At 40.3% G+C, this 23,269-nt stretch overlaps 1 protein-coding gene across 3 annotated transcripts in view; it reads right to left on the reverse strand.

The window, feature by feature from the left end:
• Positions 1-1,799: 1,799 nt before the first annotated feature.
• Positions 1,800-23,269, reverse strand: part of LOC110467451 (dimethylaniline monooxygenase [N-oxide-forming] 5-like) — a 25,890-nt gene continuing 4,420 nt past the window's right edge. For 2 of the 3 annotated variants that reach the window (XM_021524628.1, XM_021524627.1), the window contains 5 exons: positions 12,686-12,900; positions 9,628-9,927; positions 8,329-8,880; positions 7,246-7,411; positions 5,859-6,784 (listed from right to left, as the gene is read on the reverse strand). In XM_021524628.1, coding sequence (XP_021380303.1) covers positions 6,531-6,784; positions 7,246-7,411; positions 8,329-8,880; positions 9,628-9,927; positions 12,686-12,900 — 1,487 coding nt within the window. In that variant the 3' untranslated portion in view covers positions 5,859-6,530. Of the gene's footprint in view, positions 3,031-3,491; positions 3,658-5,160; positions 5,713-5,858; positions 6,785-7,245; positions 7,412-8,328; positions 8,881-9,627; positions 9,928-12,685; positions 12,901-23,269 lie in introns of those variants that run through there. The other variant, XM_021524629.1, reaches the window with a different exon arrangement.

Below are 23,269 nucleotides of genomic sequence, written 5' to 3' on the forward strand. Positions count from 1 at the left end.
AGCGTTATGATTTGGGGCGGCATCACAGCCAACGGGAGAACGCCTCTGGTGGTTGTTAACGGGAACTAAACGCGCTACGTTACCGTGACGAGATCCTCCGGACCCACGTCGTTCCATTCATGCAAGGGCAGCAACGTCACTTTACGCTACAGCAGGACAACCTCAGGCCACACACAGCTCGTGTCGCTATGGACTTTTTGGCCCAGCAGAACGTTGACGTGTTGCCCTGGTCTGCTGTATCCCCCGATATGTCGCCCATTGAACAAGTCTAGGATGAAATGAAGCGCAGATTACGTGCATTACCTAATCAACCGGTGACGTTGGCTGATTTGGCTGCAGCGTTGGTACAGATCTGGAATGCCATCCCACAAGCATTCTTGAACCGTCTGATAGGCTCCATGCGTCGACGTAGCCAGGCTTGCATTCAGGCAAACGGTAGACATAAGAGGTATTAACTTTGTGAACTCAGTATTGACCCCTACTGTGTTTATGTCACTCCTGAGCGGAACTTTTTGATTCCATAACGTTGAAAATGGAATGCAGCTGTTCATAAATAACAAATAAATTGTCCCTGAAAACCTTGTTGTTCTACGTCATACACATTTATTTTTATAACACATTTTAGGCATGCACAGTTTCTTACGGTTAATACTTTCTCACGGTTATTCACACATGTTACACTTTATACCACCCGATGTGTTTAGATAACTGATATTACACAATAATACACAGATAGCTTTTTACATATATAATGTAGCATCGATTTTATTGATGTTAATATTTGTTTATATGTCCCTGGAGGGACATTTTTAGTTACCACTTATTTATTACCACTTATTTGTTAGCATTTATTTGTTACTAATTATTTGTTATTCATAATTTGATATTAATTATTTGTTATTAATTATTATTAATACTAATGTATCATTTATATTGTGATAGATATTTCTTATCAAGTATTCTATTCATATTCATCCTTTTGTGTTTATGCTCCGTTGTGGAGTACCGTCGAGTATTCAATTGTCTGGAAACTATCAAAAGTCCATTTTTGTTATTTGTTATTTATTAATTCTTATTTGTTATTCCTTGTTTGTTATTGCTTATTTAGGAGGCAACCTCTGTTATATTGCATGTTCGTTAGAGCTGAAGCAGTCTATTTTGCCGGACAGCCTTACCACGTTTTGTCGTAATTATCAAATAGCAAGTAAATAATAACAAATAAGGAAAAACAAATAAGTAATAATAAATAATTGGTAACTAAAAATGTCCCTCCAGGGCTTCCGTATTAACGTCCTTGTAACAGCCAGGGCCATATGTAGACACGTGCCTAGAAAGGCACCGTCTGAAAGTGAAAGTAGATCACAAAGAAAGTAGACAGGAAAGATAGTGATGTTTAGATCTTGATACATCATTGTACAATATCGTCGATGGGGTTACTAGACTTGTGCGTATGTGCCTTACATTGGTAAAAGATGGGTAATACATTTGTTACAGTATAAGAAATATATCTTTTATGCTACGGTACAAACATATATATCCAGGAACCGACAAAAACAGAGGACTTTTTCTCATTACTCCAGACGTAAACCAGAACGCAAATATTTTACCTTATTCTATGAGAGGAAGTTGGTCAAATAAATAAATGAATAAAAACATTGCTCCAATGGTATTTAGGGACGTGCTGACATGTGAAGTAAGAAAGTAATTTAAAAAAAAACCCGGTCTGTTTATTTCGGAAATGAAATAGAAAAAATAAATCATTCTATTAAAAAAACCACCTTTTGTTTTGATGTCATCAAAAGTCGTGCTGTTATATAAATATGACCATGTGCTGTATAGTTTTCATGAATAATGATTTTAAAGTACAATAACTTTTCCTTCAGATTTATGCAATGTTCGAAATGCTCAACAAATAATTAACTTTAAACAACCTTTCATCGGTGCACTCGTATATTAACTTTAAATCTCGCTATAAACAAAAAAAGAAACATGCCGTTTCAAAGCTTCATAACCAAAGCAATGATCTCGGAGTTCTTTACGAATGAACGCAGACATTCCTTATACTACCCTTATTTTCAGTTAGGAAGTATATCTCTGGGATCCAAATGTGATCGAACATAATTCATTTCGATAGGGATCAGTTCCACTAACCTAACGAAGTGTTTTCATACTACACCAGAGAAAATCAACGCTTTCTTTACACCGCTTAGGAAATGGGTGTTTTCTTGCTTGAAAGCATTCACTTATCCATTTATAGTTTCTTCAGTGCTTGGCGAATGCATGCATTGTTTTGCCGATTGGCTAGTTTCTTGGATCTTGTGTGGTTTTATTTAGTAAAGTTCCTCAACAAAGCGGTACCTAGTCACCGAGTACAGTAACAGTGAAAATCCAATCGGTGCCTGCCATCTTGTCTGTATTATTTCAATCATTGGTGGACTGTTATGCATGTCACTTATGATGATCATAGCTTATTTTCATCCGTATGGTATCAGATATTAGGTTGGTATGAAGGGTTTTCACATTCGAGTTGTTTGAGTTATTTACAGCACAATACACATCTATATGATCAGTCTATGTAAGTAGCAAACATAAGTGAGTGGCGTTTTGACGATGGCATTGTCATTGGCATTGTACAGTTTTGCATGTGCAGTATATAATCTATATGATTTGACATGAAACGAAACTCCTAACGTGAGACTTTATGCAATATCAGTGACAAGGATACAGAATCTTTTTAGACAGATAGCAGAGCAAAACTCTCTCACTGATACTACAGTCAGAGGAGTATACCCCACACTATGAACAGAATCACCAGAGCCACTGCTAGTTTAACGTACAAGTTATAAGGTTCGTCCGGATTGATGTCCAGTGGTCTTGTCCTCATAGGCTTCCACGTACGGTCCCACTGGGTCATTATGGCCTGTCTGGCCCCTACCCATTTTCCCGGGCCTTCCAGGCGGAACTGATATGGTGTACAGGGTTCAGAATAACACTTGATGGCAAGCACGGGGTCTCGCAGCAGCATTTGAGCTAGGATTAGATGCATACATTGGCACGTTAGATAAGAATTAATCCAAACGTACATGAATAACGGTATTAATTTTTACATATACAATCTATTTGGTTTGACATGAAACATATAAAGTACCCCGACTAGGACTGTCGGGTGGCGTAGTTGATAGCGCTCTTGCCTTTCACTAGGGCGGCCGGGGCGATTCTCCTATCAGACATGAAAAGGTACGGAATTACCTACCCGACCGCGTGGGTTTTTTACGGGTACACCGGTTTCCTCCCATAATAAGATCCCCGCGCTAACATCCGGGCCAACAAGATTGATTATTACAAGTTAACATAACTTGTTTTATAATTGTTGTGTCATAAATAAAGTTTAAATTATAAAATATATTCACAGGATATCATTAAAGAACACAATGTTATAAATAGCAAACTAATCGAACCGTTCATACAGTTGACCAATCAAGTTATCTTACCTAGATTAGGACGGCAGCCATTCAACTTGGCCAGTTCATCCATGTACGGTATGAAGTCCACTTGTATTGTGTGTCGCGTTGACTCCACGTAACGGTGGCGCATGGCAATCTTTTTCTTACGGATGTCCACCCATCGGTCAACTCTGGACGGCAGCTGGACGTCCTCCTATGGTCAGGAGAATGCAACACTTAAAGAAGGTCCACTTAACAATTCCAGCAAATAATGTTAATAGGTGTGGATTGTTCTCAGTTTAATACATTTTAACGTTCCATTTGATCGAAACGTGAATTCTTTTTTCTTAACGATCCCACATTAGTGATTACTTATGAGTGCGCAACGGGAAAGCATGTTAATATTTTGATGATGAAATAAGTATATGCCTATATGTTAAGTGACATAACCAACAACAGTCCAAGATGGTGTCAGTTTTATTGTCAGGATTACACTATTATTAGTGTTTTAAAGTAATCTCGATAAACTGCGATTTTCACATCAACCTATTCAGTGAACCGTGGTTGGGAGTTGGCAATGGTTTTGTATAGTGTATTTCATATGACAAAAATACGAAGTATATGTAAGTAGTGAAAGTATCTTTGATTACGGAGTATACAATAGACCATTTCTGCAGGAGGCCTACGTTAAATGCCTCTTTCAATATCATGAAGATGTATCATGCAGAGAAACAAATTCGACAAACAAATTATCACTTAACGAGATGATCCTCATTAATTTCATGTAGTGGGGATATTGTATCTCATATGCGGCAATGAAATAAGGAATCCATGCCTATTATGAGTGCAAAGAGGGCATTGTACATTGTGCCAGACACCAACCAATCCTTATCTTATAACATTGCAACAACACAGGCGCGTAACAACCTATGTAGCAAAAAAGCCCGGGCTTACACATCATTTTTGACAAAATAAAAAAATAAAAATAAACACAGCATAGACTATATGATATAAAATATTGAAAAGCAATGACAGGTGTTTTGTATCTGCTATAAAGACCATACCTGCCTTCGGCAGCACACTTCATCATTGGGCTTACACATTGAAAACCCGTTTGTTACGCCCCTGCAACACGTTTCCCTTTCTCTTACACTTAATTACTTTGTGTATTTTGTATTTTGATTCTAATCGCCATTTGCCATATTTGCGTTGTGAGGTTGTTAAATTGCAAACAAGGAAACAAACAAATCCTCACTTGATAAATAGCTCTGTGGGACCTATCCTTTGTGTTAAGTGAGCTACAAACGGCCGCATACCTTGATGGTACAAATAGCTCTGTGGGACCTATCCTTTGTGGTAAGTGTGCTACAAACAGCCGCATACCTTGATGGTACAAATAGCTCTATGGGACCTATCCTTTGTTGTAAATGAGCTACAAACAGCCGCATACCTTGATGGTACAAATAGCTATGTGGGACCTATCCTTTGTGGTAAGTGTGCTACAAACAGCCGCATACCTTGATGGTACAAATAGCTATGTGGGACCTATCCTTTGTGGTAAGTGTGCTACAAACAGCCACATACCTTGATGGTACAAATAGCTCTATGGACCTATCCTTTGTGGTAAGTGTGCTACAAACAGCCGCATACCTTGATGGTACAAATAGCTCTATGGGACCTACCCTTTGTGGTAAGTGTGATACAAACAGCCGTGTACCTTGAACACTCGAGTGGCCAGTCGAGCCTGCATCTCCGACATCGGCATGATGGCACCTAGCGGCTGGAAGCACCCAATCACACTCAAGGTCGACTTATCAAGGTCAGGAGGAAACATATATTTATACAGTTCGATTTGATTGTCCTTCACATCAATTATAGATTTGTCGATGAAAGGAAACCCGAATATGTAGCCCGTCCCGAGAATGACCGCGTCAGCGTCCTCCTTTGTTCCGTCATAGAACTCTACCTCGGTTTCAAAGAAGCATTTGATGTTTGGTTTGATGATGATAGAACCGTTAGCAATCTTGTTGGGTAAGTCGTCGTTGATGGTCGGGTGTTGGGCAAAGGGTTTGTGTTTTGGCTTCAGTGAGTATTTAGCATGATCAAACCTAGAATTTAATCGGAGAGCCCTTTCGAGGTTAACAAGATAGTCTGGAAGACTGAGTCTCAACAAGTCAACGATTCGGCGAGTCAGCAGCATGTCAACGGGTGTACCAGCGTAATCAATGCGGTTCATTATCCATGCACCCCGGCGCGTACTCAAGAAAACCTGAAAACAATACAAACTAAATTATATTAATGGTATACTCTAAGCTTCTTGTTCCTTTCCTCATAATCTTAGTCATCCTGAGATAGAGGTCTATGTCAAAGTTTTCTTTAATTTGTTGTTCAAGAAAACTGTGAAATCTNCAAAACATGTTTGACCTATACTTGATGTCTAATTTAGTAAGATAGTATCTACCTTTAGAGTTCCAGTTCTCATTTTTTGAGTGAATTATCTTATTGACTTATCCATTTATAGTTTCTTCAGTTTCTGGCGTATGTATACATTGTTTTGCCGATTGGCTAGTTTCTTGGTTCTGGTGTGGTTTTATTTATTAATGTTTCTCAACAAAGCGGTACCTAGTCACCGAGTACAGTAACAGTGAAAATCCAATCGGTGCCTGCCATCCTGTCCGTGTTATTTCAATCATTGGTGGACTGTTATGCATGTGGAGACTTTTGATGATCATAGCTTATTTTCATCCGTATGGTATCAGATAGTATCCGTGACATTACATTGTCTATGGTAAATGGACTTTGTACTATTAGGTTGGTATGAAGAGTTTTCACATTCTAGTTGTTCGGGTTGTTTACAGCACTATACAAATCTATGTGATCAGTCTATGTAAGTAGCAAACATAAGTGAGTGGCGTTTTGACAATGTCGTTGTCATTGGCATTGTACAGTTTTGCATGTGCAGTATATTTGATTATGATTTGACATGAAACACAACTCCTAACGTGAGACTTTATGCAATATCAGTGACAAGGATACCAAATCGTTTTAGACAGATAGTAGATCAAAACTCTCTCATTGATACTACAGTCAGAGGAATATACCCCAAACTAGGAACAGAATCACCAGAGCCACTGCTAGTTTGACGTACACGTTATAAGGTTCGTCCTGTTTAATGTCCAGTGGTCTTGTCTTCATAGGCTGCCACGTACGGTCCCACTGGGTCATTATGGCCTGTCTGGCCCCTACCCATTTCCCCGGGCCTTCCAGGCGGAACTGATATGGTGTACAGGGTTCAGAAAAACACTTGATGGCAAGCACGGGGTCTCGCAGCAGCATTTGAGCTAGGATGAGATGTAGACAGTGGTATGTTAGATAAGAATTAATCCAAACGAACATAAACAAATGTATTAATTTTTACATATACAATCTCTTTGATTTGACATGAAACATATAAAGTACCCCGACTAGGGCTGCCCGGTGGCGTAGTTGATAGCGCTCTTGCCTTTCACCAGGGCGGCCGGGTTGATTCCCCTATCAAACATGAAAAGGTACGGAATTACCTACCCGACCACGTGGGTTTTCTACGGGTACACCGGTTTCCTCTCATAATAAGATCCCCGCGCTAACATCCGGGCCAACAAGATTGATTAACACAAGTTAACATAACTTGTTTTAAAATTGTTGTACCATAAATAAAGTTTAAATTTTAAAATGTATTTACAGGATATTATTAAAGAACACAATGTTATAAATAGCAAACTAATCGAACCGTTCATATAGTTGACGAATCAAGTGATCTTACCTAGATTAGGACGGCAGCCATTCAACTTGGCCAGTTCATCAATGTACGGTATGAAGTCCACCTGTATTGTGTGTCGCGTTGACTCTACGTAACGGTGGCGCATGGCGATCTTTTTCTTACGGATGTCCACCCATCGGTCAACTCTGGACGGCAGCTGGACGTCCCCCTATGGTCAGGAGAATTCAACACTTAATGAAGGTCCACTTAACAATTTCAGTAATAAATGTAAATAGGTGTGGATTCTTCCCATTTGATCTAAACGTGATTTTTTTCTCTTAACGGTCCCACATTAGTGATTACTTATGATGTGCGTATCGGGAAAGGATGCTAATATTTTGATGATGAAATAATTACATGCCTATATGTTAAGTGACATAACCAACAACAGCCCGAGATGGTGTCAGTTTTATTGTCAGGATTACACTATTATTAGTGTTTTAAAGTAACCTCGATCAACTGCAATTTTCACATTCACCTATTCAGTGAACCGTGGTTGGGAGTTGGCAATGGTTTTTGTATAGTGTATTTCATATGAGAAAATTACGAAGTATAAGAAATTAGTAAAAGTATCTTTGATTACGGAGTATACAGTAGACCATTTCTGCAGGAGGCCTACGTTAAATGCCTCTTGCAATATCATGAAGATGTATAATGCAGAGAAAGAAATTCGACAAACAAATTACCACTTCAACAAGATGATCCTCATTAATTTCATGTAATGGGGATATTGTATCTCAAATGCGGCAAGGAATCCATGCCTATTATGAGTGCAAAGAAGGCGTTGTACTAGACACCAACCAATCCTTATCATATAACATTGCAACTACATGTTTCCTTTCTCTTACTATTAATTACGTTTGTGTATTTTATATTTCGATTCTAACCGCCATTTGACATATCTGTTACGTGAGGTTGTTAAATTGCAAATAAGGAAACAAACACATTCTCACTTGATGGTATACATAGCTCTATGGGACCTTTCCTTTGTGATAAGTGTGCTACAAACAGCCGTATACCTTGATGGTACAAATAGCTCTATGGGACCTATCCTTTGTGATAAGTGTGATACAAACAGCCGCATACCTTGAACACTCGAGTGGCCAGTCGAGCTTGCATCTCCGACAGCGGCATGATGGCACCTACCGGCTGACAACACCCAATCACGCTCAATGTCGGCTTATCAAGGTCAGGAGGAAACATATATTTATACAGTTCGATTTGATTGTCCTTCACATCAATTATAGATTTGTCGATGAAAGGAAACCCGAATATGTAGCCCGTCCCGAGAATGACCGCGTCAGCGTCCTCCTTTGTTCCGTCATCGAACTCTACCTCGGTTTCGGAGAAGCATTTGATGTTCGGTTTGATGATGACAGAACCGTTGGCAATCTTGTTGGGTAAGTCGTCGTTGATGGTCGGGTGTTGGGCTAAGGGTTTGTGTTTTGGCTTCAGTGCGTATTTAGCATGATCAAACCTGGAATTTAATCTGATAGCCCATTCGAGGTTAACAAGATAGTCTGGAAGAATGAGTCTCAGCAATTCAAAAATTCGGCGGGTCCGCAGCATGTCAACGGGTGTACCAGCGTTATCAATGCGGTTTATTATCCATGCACCCCGGCGCGTACTCAAGAAAGCCTGAAAACAATACAAACTAAGTTATATTAATGGTATACTCTAAGCTTCTGTTCCTTTCCTCATAATCTTGGTCATCCTTAGTTAGGACAGTAGAAGGTTACACTGTAGTGTATAAGACCAAATCAACCTGCCAGGTCCGTATTAAGAGACAGAAACAAATCACGTGTCACACCTTTTGTCCATGGGTTTATCCTATTCATTGAGACGTCTACTTAGTATGGAATCTTAATGTGAATGATTCTACCCTTACACATTGGTCATCTCCGACCAATTTTGCCACTCGTGTAAGTGAAGTGGGGGGTAATCTGGTATAAATGGCTATGAGCTGTTTCCAAAGAGTGGCGAAACAAGTCAAAAATTACCGAATGTCACAAAGGTCTGACTATTATCAAAGCAACGGTCAAAACAGTTATTTAAGTGGAGTGTTTGTATTGTATGAGAGGAAATTGTATCTTGGTATTTCCTATAGTGTGGTTTGGATGAATTTGACAACCCGGAAGAGATCAAACGAGCATAGACGTCCAAGATAAAATGACTTAGAAAATCCTATTGGAATAAACTCTTTTTGATATATACGTCAGCAAAACAAAAAAGAACCGGGCAAAAGTCATTTACTGTAGTTACCTTAGAGGCAAAAAGTAACAGCTGCAGAGCTTCGTCATCAAGTGAGACAACCCTCGTGAAATAAAATTTTGTTGATATATACTTTGATGAAATATAACGGAAAATTTAAGTAACTGTATTTACCTTGGAAGCAACACGTGACAGTTCCACAGCTACGTCACCACCTGAGTTGCCCCCCCCTACCACCACCGCTTTCTTGTCCTCGTATCCCTTCCACGATTTATAATCATGAGTATGAGTTATGTCCCCTTTAAAGGTGTCCATTCCAGGAAAATCTGGCATCTTCTTTTTGGCGTGATGCCCCGTGGCAACCATAACGGCGTCAAAAACATGAGAAGTGACCATATTGGACTTCCGGTCACGGACCTGCAGCGTCCATTGTCCTGTACTTTCATGGTCTTCATGTTTCACTATGCGCAGAACCTGGACCAGATCAAATGGAAACATCAGTTTGAGATCAACATAGAGTGTGTAATATATACATGCCGTGCAATAGGGATGTCTCGATACAAGAACATTATCTAAGGTAACGTGCTAAGCCATTCGTGATTTACTTTGGTGGGTATTACCTTTGTAAATCAGTTTTAATGTTACAATCAAATGTAGTAAGTATTTTTTTATTTTAATGGAAGACAATTCAAGTAACCTTCCGAATAGATATCATCAATGAAATGTTACAATTTCTGTTCTTTTGGATAGTGTGATATGTCGAGTTTAACCAAAACGTATGGTGACAGTCGAGTTGTTTTTCAGTATTTAAACAGCAATCCTGTCCCAGGCCTGCATAATTATGGATTAACTTTCGTGCCCTTTACACGAGGACACGGAAGCGACCAAACTAAAGCTGCTGCACTCATTGACATATTAGGGATCTATATATTTCTCTCTACTTGTAACTACCTTGTGTTTCCTTGCGCCTTGCAAATACTTCACTTCTGGTTTTAATGTTGAATATTCGCCCAGGTAAGGAAGGCAATGGGTTCTGTACCTAGACCGGGACATACCAAAGTCCTTAAAATGGTACATTATTCGTTCAACATTATGGCAAAGGCAACAACTTGTGCATTCGATGTTAGTATAATGTGACCGGGCGGAATGATGTGCTGGGTGCCTTTGGCGTTGTATTACAGTGAGATAGCACTATAAAGTCGGCATCCGATCCGCGCTATCACAAGGCGGCAGTTACCTTGTCAGACATACCTTGTCTCCGGCACTCATAACCACACGTACGTACGCTTACACAACACACATGGAACAACGTCCTTAAATGACATTAGCTGTTGATAGGACGTTAAACTCTATACAACTAACCAACCCACCCCTGCCTTACACTACTGGTATTTCGAGGTCAGGGGCGTAGCTGGGATATAAATCTTGTGAAGGCACAAGAGCATTTTTTAGTTTAACGACAGCAGTTTTTAATACAATAAATTGATAAGTGTACCAGTTCGTTTTGTGACTAAATATACAGATAGCATGAAATTATAAATGAATGAGTGGTAATGATTTAAATGTGAGGATTTTAGCAGGAGTTTCCAACTAATTCCAACTGACAATATTTATGAAATGATTTTAAAGTAGAATAATCACTCATTGTTATTCAAAAATCTATAAACTAAATTTAAGCTCTTATTGGTTCTTGGAAGAAAGACTACAAAAGCGTGAAGTTTGAACTCAAAAAGTTGAACAAAATGCATGGAGACCCTTGAATACAATGAAAATAAGACCAGGTGTTCCGGAAGAGTAAGTATCTTCTGTATTGAATATAGGTGAAGATATGGTACATCCACAAAGCGAGAACTGGGGTAATGACAACAAAACCAAAGGAGCATAATCAACAACATCGACCTTCATAAGTCTTCAGTCCATAGTCTTCATTAAGCTGCATCTTTGAAAAACCTGTGTTATAACTCTGTCCGTCAGTGGTCTACATCTATGATATCATGATGAAGTCATGAAGTTTTTAAATTATGCTATTTGCAGTAAACTCTTGAACCCGATCGAATCAACAGCAACATAGAAAAGCAAGGATGTTACTTTCAAGAAAGGGAAAGATCACATTTGGAAAATCAAAATAGTCATACTTATCGTAGTGTAGTTTTAGAGGTCTCTTGATTATGTTATATAAAGATTAAGAAAAATAACTGATTAAAAGGAAAATGTATATACTTAATTTCAATCTCGGGAGGCCTAGGGTATACAAGTTCGACGCAGTCAATAAATTTATTGTTATTTATAGACAGCATATCGTGGATGTATTTGAATGTTAAATTGAAGGACTTGCAATTGGCTAAGGTTTCTGTTTTTGTCCTGATTGCTTATCAATAAATTTTGCTTCGTATGAAAATCAAACAAGTCGGCCAGAGGAGGGGCACAATTTCTTCCCATAGGAATGGCTACAGTCAGCTTACTGATGGGAAGTCTTGCCACCGGACTTAATATTCTAACAACTTCAACATCTGTTTAATTATTTTAGCCTTTGTAGTGCTTTTCACAAAACATGCTCTATTTTTTTCTTAGGGAAAAGAAACTTCTCATAATAAGAAAAACTAGGGCGTTCTTTCTATTTAGTATGAGGAGCTGTTGTGTAATGGGTCGAAAGTTAAAAAAAAGCTTCCAATCCAATCCAATTATTCCACTTACCGAGTATATAGTGTCACAATACGATTGTAGCCTTGAATATACGGTACTAAGTTTGTAATATGTCTTGGTTGAGTAACAAGTTGAGCCCGCGATAAAACGTTAGTTATAAGGATTCTGGTGAAATTTCAGAATCCAACACAAACGAGGCAGAGGTCCGTATCCTTATCATTAATGGTTATTTGGAAAGATTGTAATAGAGAAACGTGATAAGCTAGTATTTCGTCTTTCGAAAAATTGGAAAGTGAATAGGTAGGGTTACCTTGGTTATCAAGCATGCTGAGTGCTAGCCTACCTCCAACTCAAAGGAACCTGAACAATGCGACCCCAACGAGTCGTGCAGTTTGCAATTTTACCGAAATTTGATATAAACCCCCAAAACGTGTAAAATTACTCTGAACACCTTAGTTTAGGTAAAAATGTAGCTGTTATTTATGAATGACGCCTTATTTTGAATAGCAAGTATCGAACAGTCAACCAACCTTACCTGCTCTACCAGACCCAAACGTTTATTTTTTTCAACAGCAGACTTTTAGCTCACCTCGTTATTGAACTTGATGTATTTGTCTAGGCCAAACTTGTCTGCATACAACCGGAAGTACTTCTGCACGTAGGCGTTGTGCATGTAGATGGGGTACTCGGAGGGGATGGGAAAGTCACTGTAACACATCATTTCCTTACTCGTATTGATCACCGTCGACTTCATCACGCATGCCTGGTCAGGATGGACCTCTTTTGTATAGTTCCAGAGTCCACCTGTGGTAAATATGTTTCGTTTGGTCAATGTGTATTTTCGGCATATCTATTGCCAAATGTTTAAGGAACAATCCCATGTGTTTGTTTATTGTTCATCTTTCACAACTTTCCAACCTCTTCGCGTTATGACGCAATTCAGCTTATTTATCTGATTGATTGCTGGGTGATTGTCTACCGCATTCTCGACATTAAATGCTATCCAACAAATGGTTTTGAACACAAAAAGAACATCCCCAAAGATATCCTCAGGTTTTCTGTCAAATTGTCCCTGTTAACTTACTCCCATGCCATTAACGGAAATAACCGCCTGATTTAACACCTTCGGTCACTTTTGTGTGTAAAATTGCTGAACTATTGTCGCCCTTTTACTTCATGATCCTCCATTACAGACATCCACAACAATGTACTAATAACATTTGTGGTTAGCTGTTTATCATAAACATGTATCATACACACACCAAAACATATCATCAACATTGTAGTGGAATATGCTCCCAAAAATAATGACCATTGTTTATCATGTTTATTATAATTTCGTAGGTTGGAGTCCGTTTTTTCTTATTTTGAGATTTGTCAGTTAAGTAACTCATGTGATTTGGTTTGGTTGGTTTTATTTTATTTAACGTCTTATTAACAGCTAAGGTCAGTTAAGGACGTGCCTCCATGTGTGCAGTGTATGCGTGCCTGTGTGTGTGTATGCAGGAGACGGGTATGTTGGTATGCTTGCATACTTGTGATAGCGCGGATCTGATGCCGACTTTATAGTGGTACCTTCCTGAAATAGCATGACCAAGGCACCCAGCAAAGCATTCCGCCCGGTCACATTAAACTGACAATGGGTGAACCAATTGTTGCCATTCCCGTGAATGCTGAACGTTAAGCAGGGAATAACAACTACCATTTTTAAGGACTTTGGTATGCCTCGGCCTGGGGACAGAACCCATTGCCTCATTCAAGCCAAAAGTGAGGTGTTGCAAAGCAAGGCGCTAGGAAATAAAATTTAGTTAGAAGTAGAAAGAAAGATAAAGATCCCAAATATTGCAATGGGCACAGCAAATTAATTTTGGTCGCTTTTGTGTCCCCAATTGAGGACACCAAAGCAAATCTCCCACCTGCATGGGTTACTAACTCAGGTAAAGTAATCATGGTAAACAACACGTGTGTACGTATGGTTGTGGTGTAAGTAGATTGTTGTTCTGTAATATGACATTGGGAATGTTTACAAGGTGCGTCACAGTTGGAATTGTAATGTAAGTCAATTTGTGTGCTGTTTACGTAACACGGGAAAGAAGATATGGGTCAGTCTGTGCACAGTTGTAAAGTCTTGCCTTGATCCACACATTGCCTGGAAGATATATTAAATAAACGATTGAGTGCTGTAGCGAGATACTGTTAGACAGAAAGTGTCACGGGCATAGGCTATGCAGTGCTAGTCGTGACTAGGGGTAGTCGCGACCAGGCTACTCGTGACTAGGTATAGTTGTTAGAGCTAGTCGTGACTAGGTATAGTCGTGGTTATTAGAGTGCCGTAGTTGTATATTAGTATGTATAAGGCTGTCGTGCTCGACACGACTAGGTCATGTAAATAGCTGACTATATGGCAACTATAGTGACTAGGGCTAGCCGCGACTAGGTAGTCGAGTTGTGTACTGCCTGGATTGAACGGTAGTGTGTTATATTGATACTGAGCAGATAGCTTTTGTAATAGTTCTATAGTCGTGCAGTAATTATTCTGTTCGTATCATGTATTAAGCATTAGGTAATAGGTATGCTGGTTACAAGGTAGTAACACATATTTGTATATATTTGCAACTGCAGTATAGTTATAATTAAGCTTACAGCACAGGGATCCTTAGAAGTGACTAGGGTACGGACCCCGGAACGTTACATACTTTTGGTGGCAGCGTGTGGGATCCCTGTGGTTAGGTTTCTGCATTATAATTTGTATTAATTAGAATACACCTGTACTGTTTTTATAGTCATACCTTATAGTTATTTGTATTGGTTTGTGAACATGGCTAGCTATTTAGAGGATGACGTTCTCAGTCCATTAGAGGATGACTAGGAAACTGTTAGCCAGAGAAGGGACGTGTCGTACCATGGTCGTGCAAGCCCTATAACACCAGTGATAAAAAGGCATGTCAGTTATTCAAAATCTACACCTCGTAGACCTAGGGACTCTTATATTGCATCGAGTGATAGATCCAGAGGGGAATATACACAGCACATAGATGTTCCCAGGCTATCCTCAGATATGGATGTTGATAAGGTTGAGGATGAAATCAGACAAATGAGGCCTGAGTTGTCTAGGTCACAGACAAAGAGTGAAGGTATTCTTAAACCGTCTCCAACTACAAGGCCATATACTGATAGGAAATTGGACCACCCCAGAGAGAGAATCCGTTCAAGAACAGAGCAGCTCCTTGACTATGTTGGTGACATGGATGGAGGTAGTCATGATTGGGTGACACGTAGGAATTCTCAGAGACGTCACAGGAGGTCAGTATATGAACATGACAGTGGTAGTGAGGATGATAAAGAACAAGAATATACCAGAAAACCACGCAACACTCAAATGAAGGTCAGACATGTGAAGGCTGCAACATATGATGGTTCCACCTCATGGGTTGACTACAAATCTCATTTTGAGAATTGTTCCCGCATCAACAATTGGTCGGATTATGAGAAGGGTCTATATTTGGCTGTTGCACTCAGAGGTCAAGCACAAGGTATCCTTGGGGACCTGGCCATATCAAAGCAAGAAGATTATAAGTCCCTGGTTAGCGCGTTAGAAGAACGTTTTGCTCCTCCTAACCAAACAGAGTTATACCGGGTTCAACTCATAGAGAGGCGACAGAAAGCAGCGGAAAGTCTACCAGAGCTGGAACAAGCCATTAGACGGCTAGTAAACCTTGGATACCCGACAGTGCCCAGTGATGTGCGTGATACCTTGGCTAAGCAGCAATTCATTGAGGCTCTAGCTGATTCAGACATGAAAATCAGGATAAAACAAGGTAGACCTCAAAATCTGACAGACATTATACGGTTAGCTGTGGAACTGGAGGTCTACCATCGGGCTGAAAAGAAATCGAGTGATTGTAAAGCTCATCTGAGAGCCACAAACACAGAGGACAGTCATACTACAGAGAAGGCTAGTGTGACTACAGAGAAAGCTAGTCAAAACTCTGATATGTCTAGTCTATTAAAAGGCATACAACAGCAACTACAGTCCTACAGGATGATGTAGTGAAGCTGAAAGGAAGCGATAGGAGTTCAAGTCAGCAAAGACCAAATAAAGACGAGACTAGTCGAAAAACTTGCTACTATTGCAATGAGGAGGGTAATTTTCACAGGAATTGCCCGAAGTTGAAAAATCAGGCAACCACTGACAATGGAGCAGATAAGCCAGTAGCGAAGCGAGTTAGAACTCGGAAAAGACGGAAACAGACTGAACATAAGGCTAATATAGGAGTCTCATCAGCTGTTCATGAAGCTGGCATGTATATTAAGACTGACATACATGGTGCCAAGGCCAAATTGTTGGTCGATACAAGGGCAACAATAACTTTAATTTCTGAAGATCTGTATAACCACATTTCTCAGGCGGCTAGACCCGAGTTAAAGCAGATGAGTAAAGAGGTCTTGACAGCAAGTGGCGACAAATTATCAATCCTCGGACAAGGGAGGTTTAACATCAGATTGGAGGACTACACAAACATACTGGTAGAAGTGGTTGTTGCGAAACTCACCACAGATGGCATTCTAGGTCTTGATGTTATGATAGAGAGAAATGTAACTCTGGATTTGGCCAAGGGTTGTCTTACCTTGGATGGAGTGCATGTTGAGGCTAAATATGAGGGAACTATGGGTTGTTTCCGAGTGTGTACAACTGAGAAGATTGAACTACCAGCAAAATCAGAGGTCATAGTCTCTGGGAAGGTGTGTGTGCCTGATGGTAAGGCCATGCATGGGAACGCCTTACTAGTGGAAAGGTTTTGAATCCTTTTTGAAGAGCGACCGTGCTATCATTGGTCGTTCGCTGGTGGACAATACAGCTACAGTGCCTGTGCGCATGATGAACACCTCAGAGGAAGATAAGTTGATCTATCCTGGCACTTCCATAGCACAAGTTAGTGCAATTCAGAGTGTAGTAGAAGAAATAGAAGGAGCACAGCCTCTCAAAAATAACAGCTTAAGAGAAGACCTGGTTAGGCTACTAGAGGCATCAAAAACAAACCTCACCGGCCAACAATACGAGGAGCTGAGACATCTTGTGCAAAAGTATGAAGATCTGTTTGCTGCATCAGATGAGGACTTGGGGCGAACAGATGTCGTGAAGCATAAGATCAATACAGGAGATGCTTGTCCGATAAAACAGCCTTAACGACGTATCCCAGGGAATATGGGACCAGAAGTTGACAAACAAGTGCAGAACATGTTCGACCGAGGTATTATAAAGAAATCCTCTAGCCCTTGGAGCTCAGGCATTGTTTTGGTCAAGAAAAAGGATGGGACAATGCGGTTTTGCGTATATTACAGACGACTTAACGCTGTCAGCATTCCCGATGCATACCCTCTGCCTCGTATTGACGAGACACTAGACCAACTAGCTGGATGTTCATGGTTTTCGACACTAGACCTGAACTCCGGATACTGACAGGTAGAGTTGGATTCAGAGGACCGTGCCAAGACCGCATTCGCCACTCGCACAGGGTTGTACGAGTTCCAAGTTATGCCCTTTGGTTTAAATTCAGCCCCAGCACCATTTGAACGATTAATGGAGACTGTACTAGCAGGACTACAGTGGCAGGTGTGCCGCATATATCTTGATGATGTCGTTATTGTGGGAAGATCATTTGAGGAGATGATGGACAATCTCGAAAAAGTATTTGACCGATTATTAGCTGCACTGGGTTGAAATTGAAAGGTAGGAAGTGTCTTCTATGTGCAAAAGAGGTTCTATACCTAGGGCATGCGAAAACAAGAACGGTGGAGCAATGGCCTGTTCCTGTCAATGTGCGAGGGTTGCGATTTTTTCTGGGATTCTGTAGCTACTATCGAAGGTTCATTAAAGATTTTGCTAAAATTGCCAAGTGTCTTCACAAACTCACAGAAAAAGGACGAACGTTTGAGTGGAGTTCCTCTTGCCAGGAAGCATTTGAGACTCTTAAGAGGTTGTTGGTAAAAGCACCTTTCCTTGCGCATCCAGACTTTACCAAGGAGTTCATACTAGATACCGATGCGAGCAATGACGCTATCGGTGCAGTGCTGTCTCAGATAGTGGATGATGTTGAGAGGCCAGTAGCATTCGCCAGTCGGACTCTTACTAAAGCAGAGCGAGGGTATTGCGTGACCAGAAAGGAACTGTTAGCAGTTGTATACTTCACCAAGTACCTGTGCCATTACTTGTATGGTAGAAGGTTCACAGTACGGACAGACCATAGTTCGCTTCGTTGGCTGCTGAGCTTCAAAGATCCCGAAGGACAGATGGCTAGGTGGCTACAAGTGCTGAGCTCATATGACATGACCATCGTCCATCGACCTGGGGTCAAACATCAGAACGCTGATAGTCTCAGCCGGTTACCCTGCAGGCAATGTGGGTTCGAACCACAATGGGAAACCAAGATTGAGACCACAGATCAGGTTATGAGTATACAAAACCCCAATGAATGTAAAAAGAATGCTTCCCCAGAACTACCAGCAGATAGTGAAGAACTGTCTTTGTCACAGAAACAGGAGGCAGATGAAGATATTCAACTTGTTAGAACTTGGGTGCTTGACAAGAAACGACTACCATTCAATGCTATTGCTGGCAGGAATATCACGGTGCGATCATTATGGATGCAGTTTGAGGCTTTGTTTGTCAAAGACAACCTATTGTACAGAGGGAGTTCTAGCGGAAATCCACAGGTTGTTCTACCACGAAAAGAACGAAGGACCGTCCTTTCTCATACGCAAGAAAGCCGGTCACTTGGGAATGAAGAAAACTCTAGCAAAGATTAGACAAACGTTTTACTGGCCTGGGCTTAAAGGCGATGTCAAACGATATGTAGCTGGATGTGTACCGTGTTGTCGAGGAAAGTCTCCTACCAAAGCAAAAAGAGCGCCAATGCAAATGGTCAAAGCAGGGTTTCCTATGGAACGAATAGGAATAGACATCCTCTGTGAATTACCTCAAACCGACCGAGGAAACACATATTGGTGATATCAGACTATTATAACAAGTGGACTGAATGCTTCGCCATCAGAGACATGGAAGCCAAGACTGTTGCAAGAATTCTGGTTGAAGAAGTAATTTGTAAGTTTGGTGTACCCAGCACCATTCATTCAGATCAGGGTTCTCAATTTGAGAGTGCTCTTTTCCAGGAAATGTGCAAGCTCTTAGAGATTAAGAAAACACGAACGACCCCATACCACCCAAAGTCGGATGGAATGGTTGAACGATTTAACAAAACGTTAGTCAACATGTTAAAAGGTTTTTTTAATGACCAACAAACCGACTGGGACCTGCACTTAGCATACGTGACTATGGCTTACAGGTCAGCTGAACATGAAACAACGGCTAACACCCCAAACTTCATGATGTTGGGCAAAGAGACCAGCACCCCATTGGATATCCAGTATTCAATGCCTCGGGATGTCAAAGTCATACCCCAAAATATGTGGGCATGGCGGCTGAAAGGGAAGATGGAGGATGCCCATCATATGGTGAGACAGCATGTGAAAGGAGCCATGTTGAGACAGAAGCAGAATCATGACTCCAAGCTGTCCTGACAGAACTTCAAACCAGGCAATGAAGTTTTTGTGTTCTTTCCTAACGTAAAGGTGGGACGAAGTCACAAGTTATCAAGTCGGTGGAGAGGACCGTACAAGGTGCTAACTAAGTTGACAGACGTCACCTACAGAGTGCGTTGCGGACGCAAGGGGAAGTCACAGGGCATCCATGCAGAAGGTATGACGTTACGAGAGGGTCAAGTCATGAGTGGTGAAAATGCCCAAGAAGCGAGAGGGTTAAGAGATCGACAAACACAGGTCGATGAGAGTTGTTTCAGCTACTTGAAAGTAGGGGATGCTATATGAAGGTACCATTTGCTGTTGCAGGAGAATCATGGTAAATACAAAGAAACCCCCAGTGCAGAAGTGTCCCATGTGTGCACATAAGACGGCGGATAGAGAGGAGATGAGGACACACCTGATGAATTGTGGACTGGCCACTATGGAGAAGAACACCTTGCGTTGTGAGCAGTGTGACTTCATAACGACAAGGAAGGCGTACCTGAAACATCATCAAAAGAGGCATGAGGCGGTTACGGTACAAGGCAGTCCCCAGCGTGCTGGCAAGGAGGAACCAGCTGGAACGTCTGTTGATGACTGGCAGCATCAGGACCCGGGGGACTTGATTGTTTCCAGCTCAGAGGATGAGGATATCGAGTCCTCTGACAGTGAAGTTGTCGAGAAAGACGATGAGTAACTGCTATCTGGAAGGATCGTTAGAAAGAGAACGCAGCCTTCCCTGCCAATCTCTTTGAAACATCCACGGACGACTGGGGCAGCCCCAGATCACGCAGAAAAGCTCCACCCTAAAGACATTAGGAACACAATACCCCATGCGGTTACGGTTGCCAGTACCTCCAGGGTAAGGCAGGTACCGTTGATGAAGACAGTGGCCGTACAAACCCTTCCTGTGCAGTCGAGGCGTACCGTCACCAAAACGACGAGATACCCCGAGGGGGAGAAGTCCACTGAGATCGTCGAGTTTGATGAAGTTCTAAATGTGTGTCCTTGTTGTTCGAGGAGTCAGTAGGCAAGATAGAAGAATGAAAGATTAGGACTTGGATCGTTCATTCAGGGACAATGCCAAAGTTATGTGTCGAATCATAGTGTATATTTTTGATTGATGTCATTACATCTTGGAGAGTTTAGTATCCGAGTTATTTTATTTCTATAACGCAAGGACGCGTTGTTCTCGGAGGCGTGGGTAATGTGATGAATGTACATATATCGTAATCCTACCTTCGCTGATTTAGCATATTATTCAGGTTAGATACGTTGATCTGTTGGCGTTAATCATTTGTGTTATGTCTTCGTAATTTAAACGCTTAGAAGACAGATAGTTTTCGATGTACAATTAAAACGTACCGGTGATTATACCTCACTCACCGCTAGGTGTCGCTAAGATAGCAAGTGGGTATAAATAGGCAGAATCCAGCGACAATCGGCCCAGTTCTGTTCTGATCTCGGCGTGTGTACAGCAGTGACATATCGTAAATACCTAATATATGTGATACCGGTTTTGTGTTGGAAAGATAGAAGTGACTGAATAAGTCTTGCCTTGATCCACACATTGCCTGGAAGATATATTAAATAAACGATTGAGTGCTGTAGCGAGATACTGTTAGACAGAAGGTGTCACGGACATAGGCTATGCAGTGCTAGTCGTGACTAGGGTAGCAGTATACAGTAGAGGTTTGTGGCCATGGGTGATATTTTTGTTAAATGGCTAACCCCCGTATAATGATATGTAAAAAAAATACAAAAATAAAACTGTACTAAAATTGGTATAAGCATGATGAAGTGGGCTATGTGAGCTTCACATTTGTAAAAAAGAAAGAAGATTTTTTTGGTTCGAGAATAAAATTTTGGCCATAATCCGAAAGGGACCCAGATAATTCCTCAACCAGGTAGATAATCTTTAATTTCAGACAGAGCTTAGGAAAAAAATTACTAGTTGCGGGGGTCAAATTTTGGGTTAAAAATAGCATTTTTTGGCATTTTTTGGTAATTTTTGATGTGGTAACCATGGTTTTCACACAAGTGACATACATAGAAAAAAGAGGTTTATACACTTCTCAGTGCTTTATATGTATTGTAAATGTAATGCAGTTTACAAATATATATACATGTATACATGTGTTGTGTAGGGTAAATCCGCTGTGTTTACATTTCCTCGACATGTGCCTTGTTTATCAGAGTCGGGCCATTTCTACTGTATTCTGCTACCTTATACACATAGAACTTGATTTTTTCTGAAAAAATCCCTTTTTATGCTTGATTCAGCTTCACTTTCATTCATTAATACTTAAAACTACTCAAAAACGCCAAAAAACCCGTTACATAGATTGGTCTATATATAGGTCATTAGCCTGTTACCTGTGGATGTATAAAGAGAGGTAACTCGCGCTTTCACAGGCACTTGTGAAATTCTGCAATTCATCACATATGTGTCAATTATGTTATTGGTAAAGTTGATACCAAACATCAAATAGTTCACAGGCTATCTCCTGATGCATTCATACTAGATTTCAGCCTGTTTCACTCAGTTCAGCACCCGGTAGCCATGGTTACTAATACATAAAGTTGCATTTATTGAAAATGGGTAAAATATTTGTTTTCATTCTAATTACACTATTTTAGATGTTTTTTCCACTTGATTCAGCATACAGATTAAATAAGCAAAGTCAGTAATGTCAATAAATTTTATTTCCATAATTACAGCTGAAGAAAATCTATTTTTCTAGCGAAATATGTTAAATGAACAATTTCTGAGGGTTACTGTCAATTCTAGGCGAGAAAAGTAAATAACGGTTGCTATGGTGGCACTTGTCTGATTTTTCAGAATATCTGACATTTCTGTGCTGTTCATCGGTTACGGGAAGTGTGTCTGTTGCTAGTTTGTTGTTGAGATGGCCATGGGTTTCCTAGTGTTCAATTTTTTGATATCAGTGATCCTCGTTGATGTCATAGATGCCCATTGATGACGTCATATTTATGATGACATCACAGTTCCTATGACGTCCTCAAACAAGACAGTAACATCATAGTATCACTGTACTGTTTGTTTTTCACATGCACATGATCTCAAAGCATCATATTTCACCCAAAAAGAAATTTTATTCATAAAAACTACAAACCTATTCAAGTTTTCATTTTTCAGATTACCTCCCTTTGTTGGTAGTTTGATAGCAGAATTGGTAAATACACCTGTCAGGAGAATTCATATTACTCGGTTACTATTAAAGTGAGAAAGGAAACGGATACATCGTTGTGTTCGTTGTCTCATTTTCCAGACATTTAAAAGGTTTTAATTAAATTTTGGGGAAAAGAAAATGATGTATAAGGTAGCAGTATACAGTAGAGGGTTGTGGCCATGGGTGATATTTTTGTTAAATGGCTAACCCCTGTATAATGATATGTAAAAAAAAATATAAAAATAAAACTGTACTAAAATTGGTATAAGCATGATGAAGTGGGGTATGTGAGCTTCACATTTGTAAAAAAGAAAGAAGATTTCTTTGGTTCGAGAATAAAATTTTGGCCATAATACGAAAGGGTGCGTACACATGAAAAGCTAGCTTTACAGGAGGTAAAA

The sequence above is a fragment of the Mizuhopecten yessoensis genome, unplaced genomic scaffold (assembly GCF_002113885.1).
Source record: "Mizuhopecten yessoensis strain PY_sf001 unplaced genomic scaffold, ASM211388v2 scaffold11173, whole genome shotgun sequence".
NCBI lineage: Eukaryota > Metazoa > Mollusca > Bivalvia > Pectinida > Pectinidae > Mizuhopecten > Mizuhopecten yessoensis.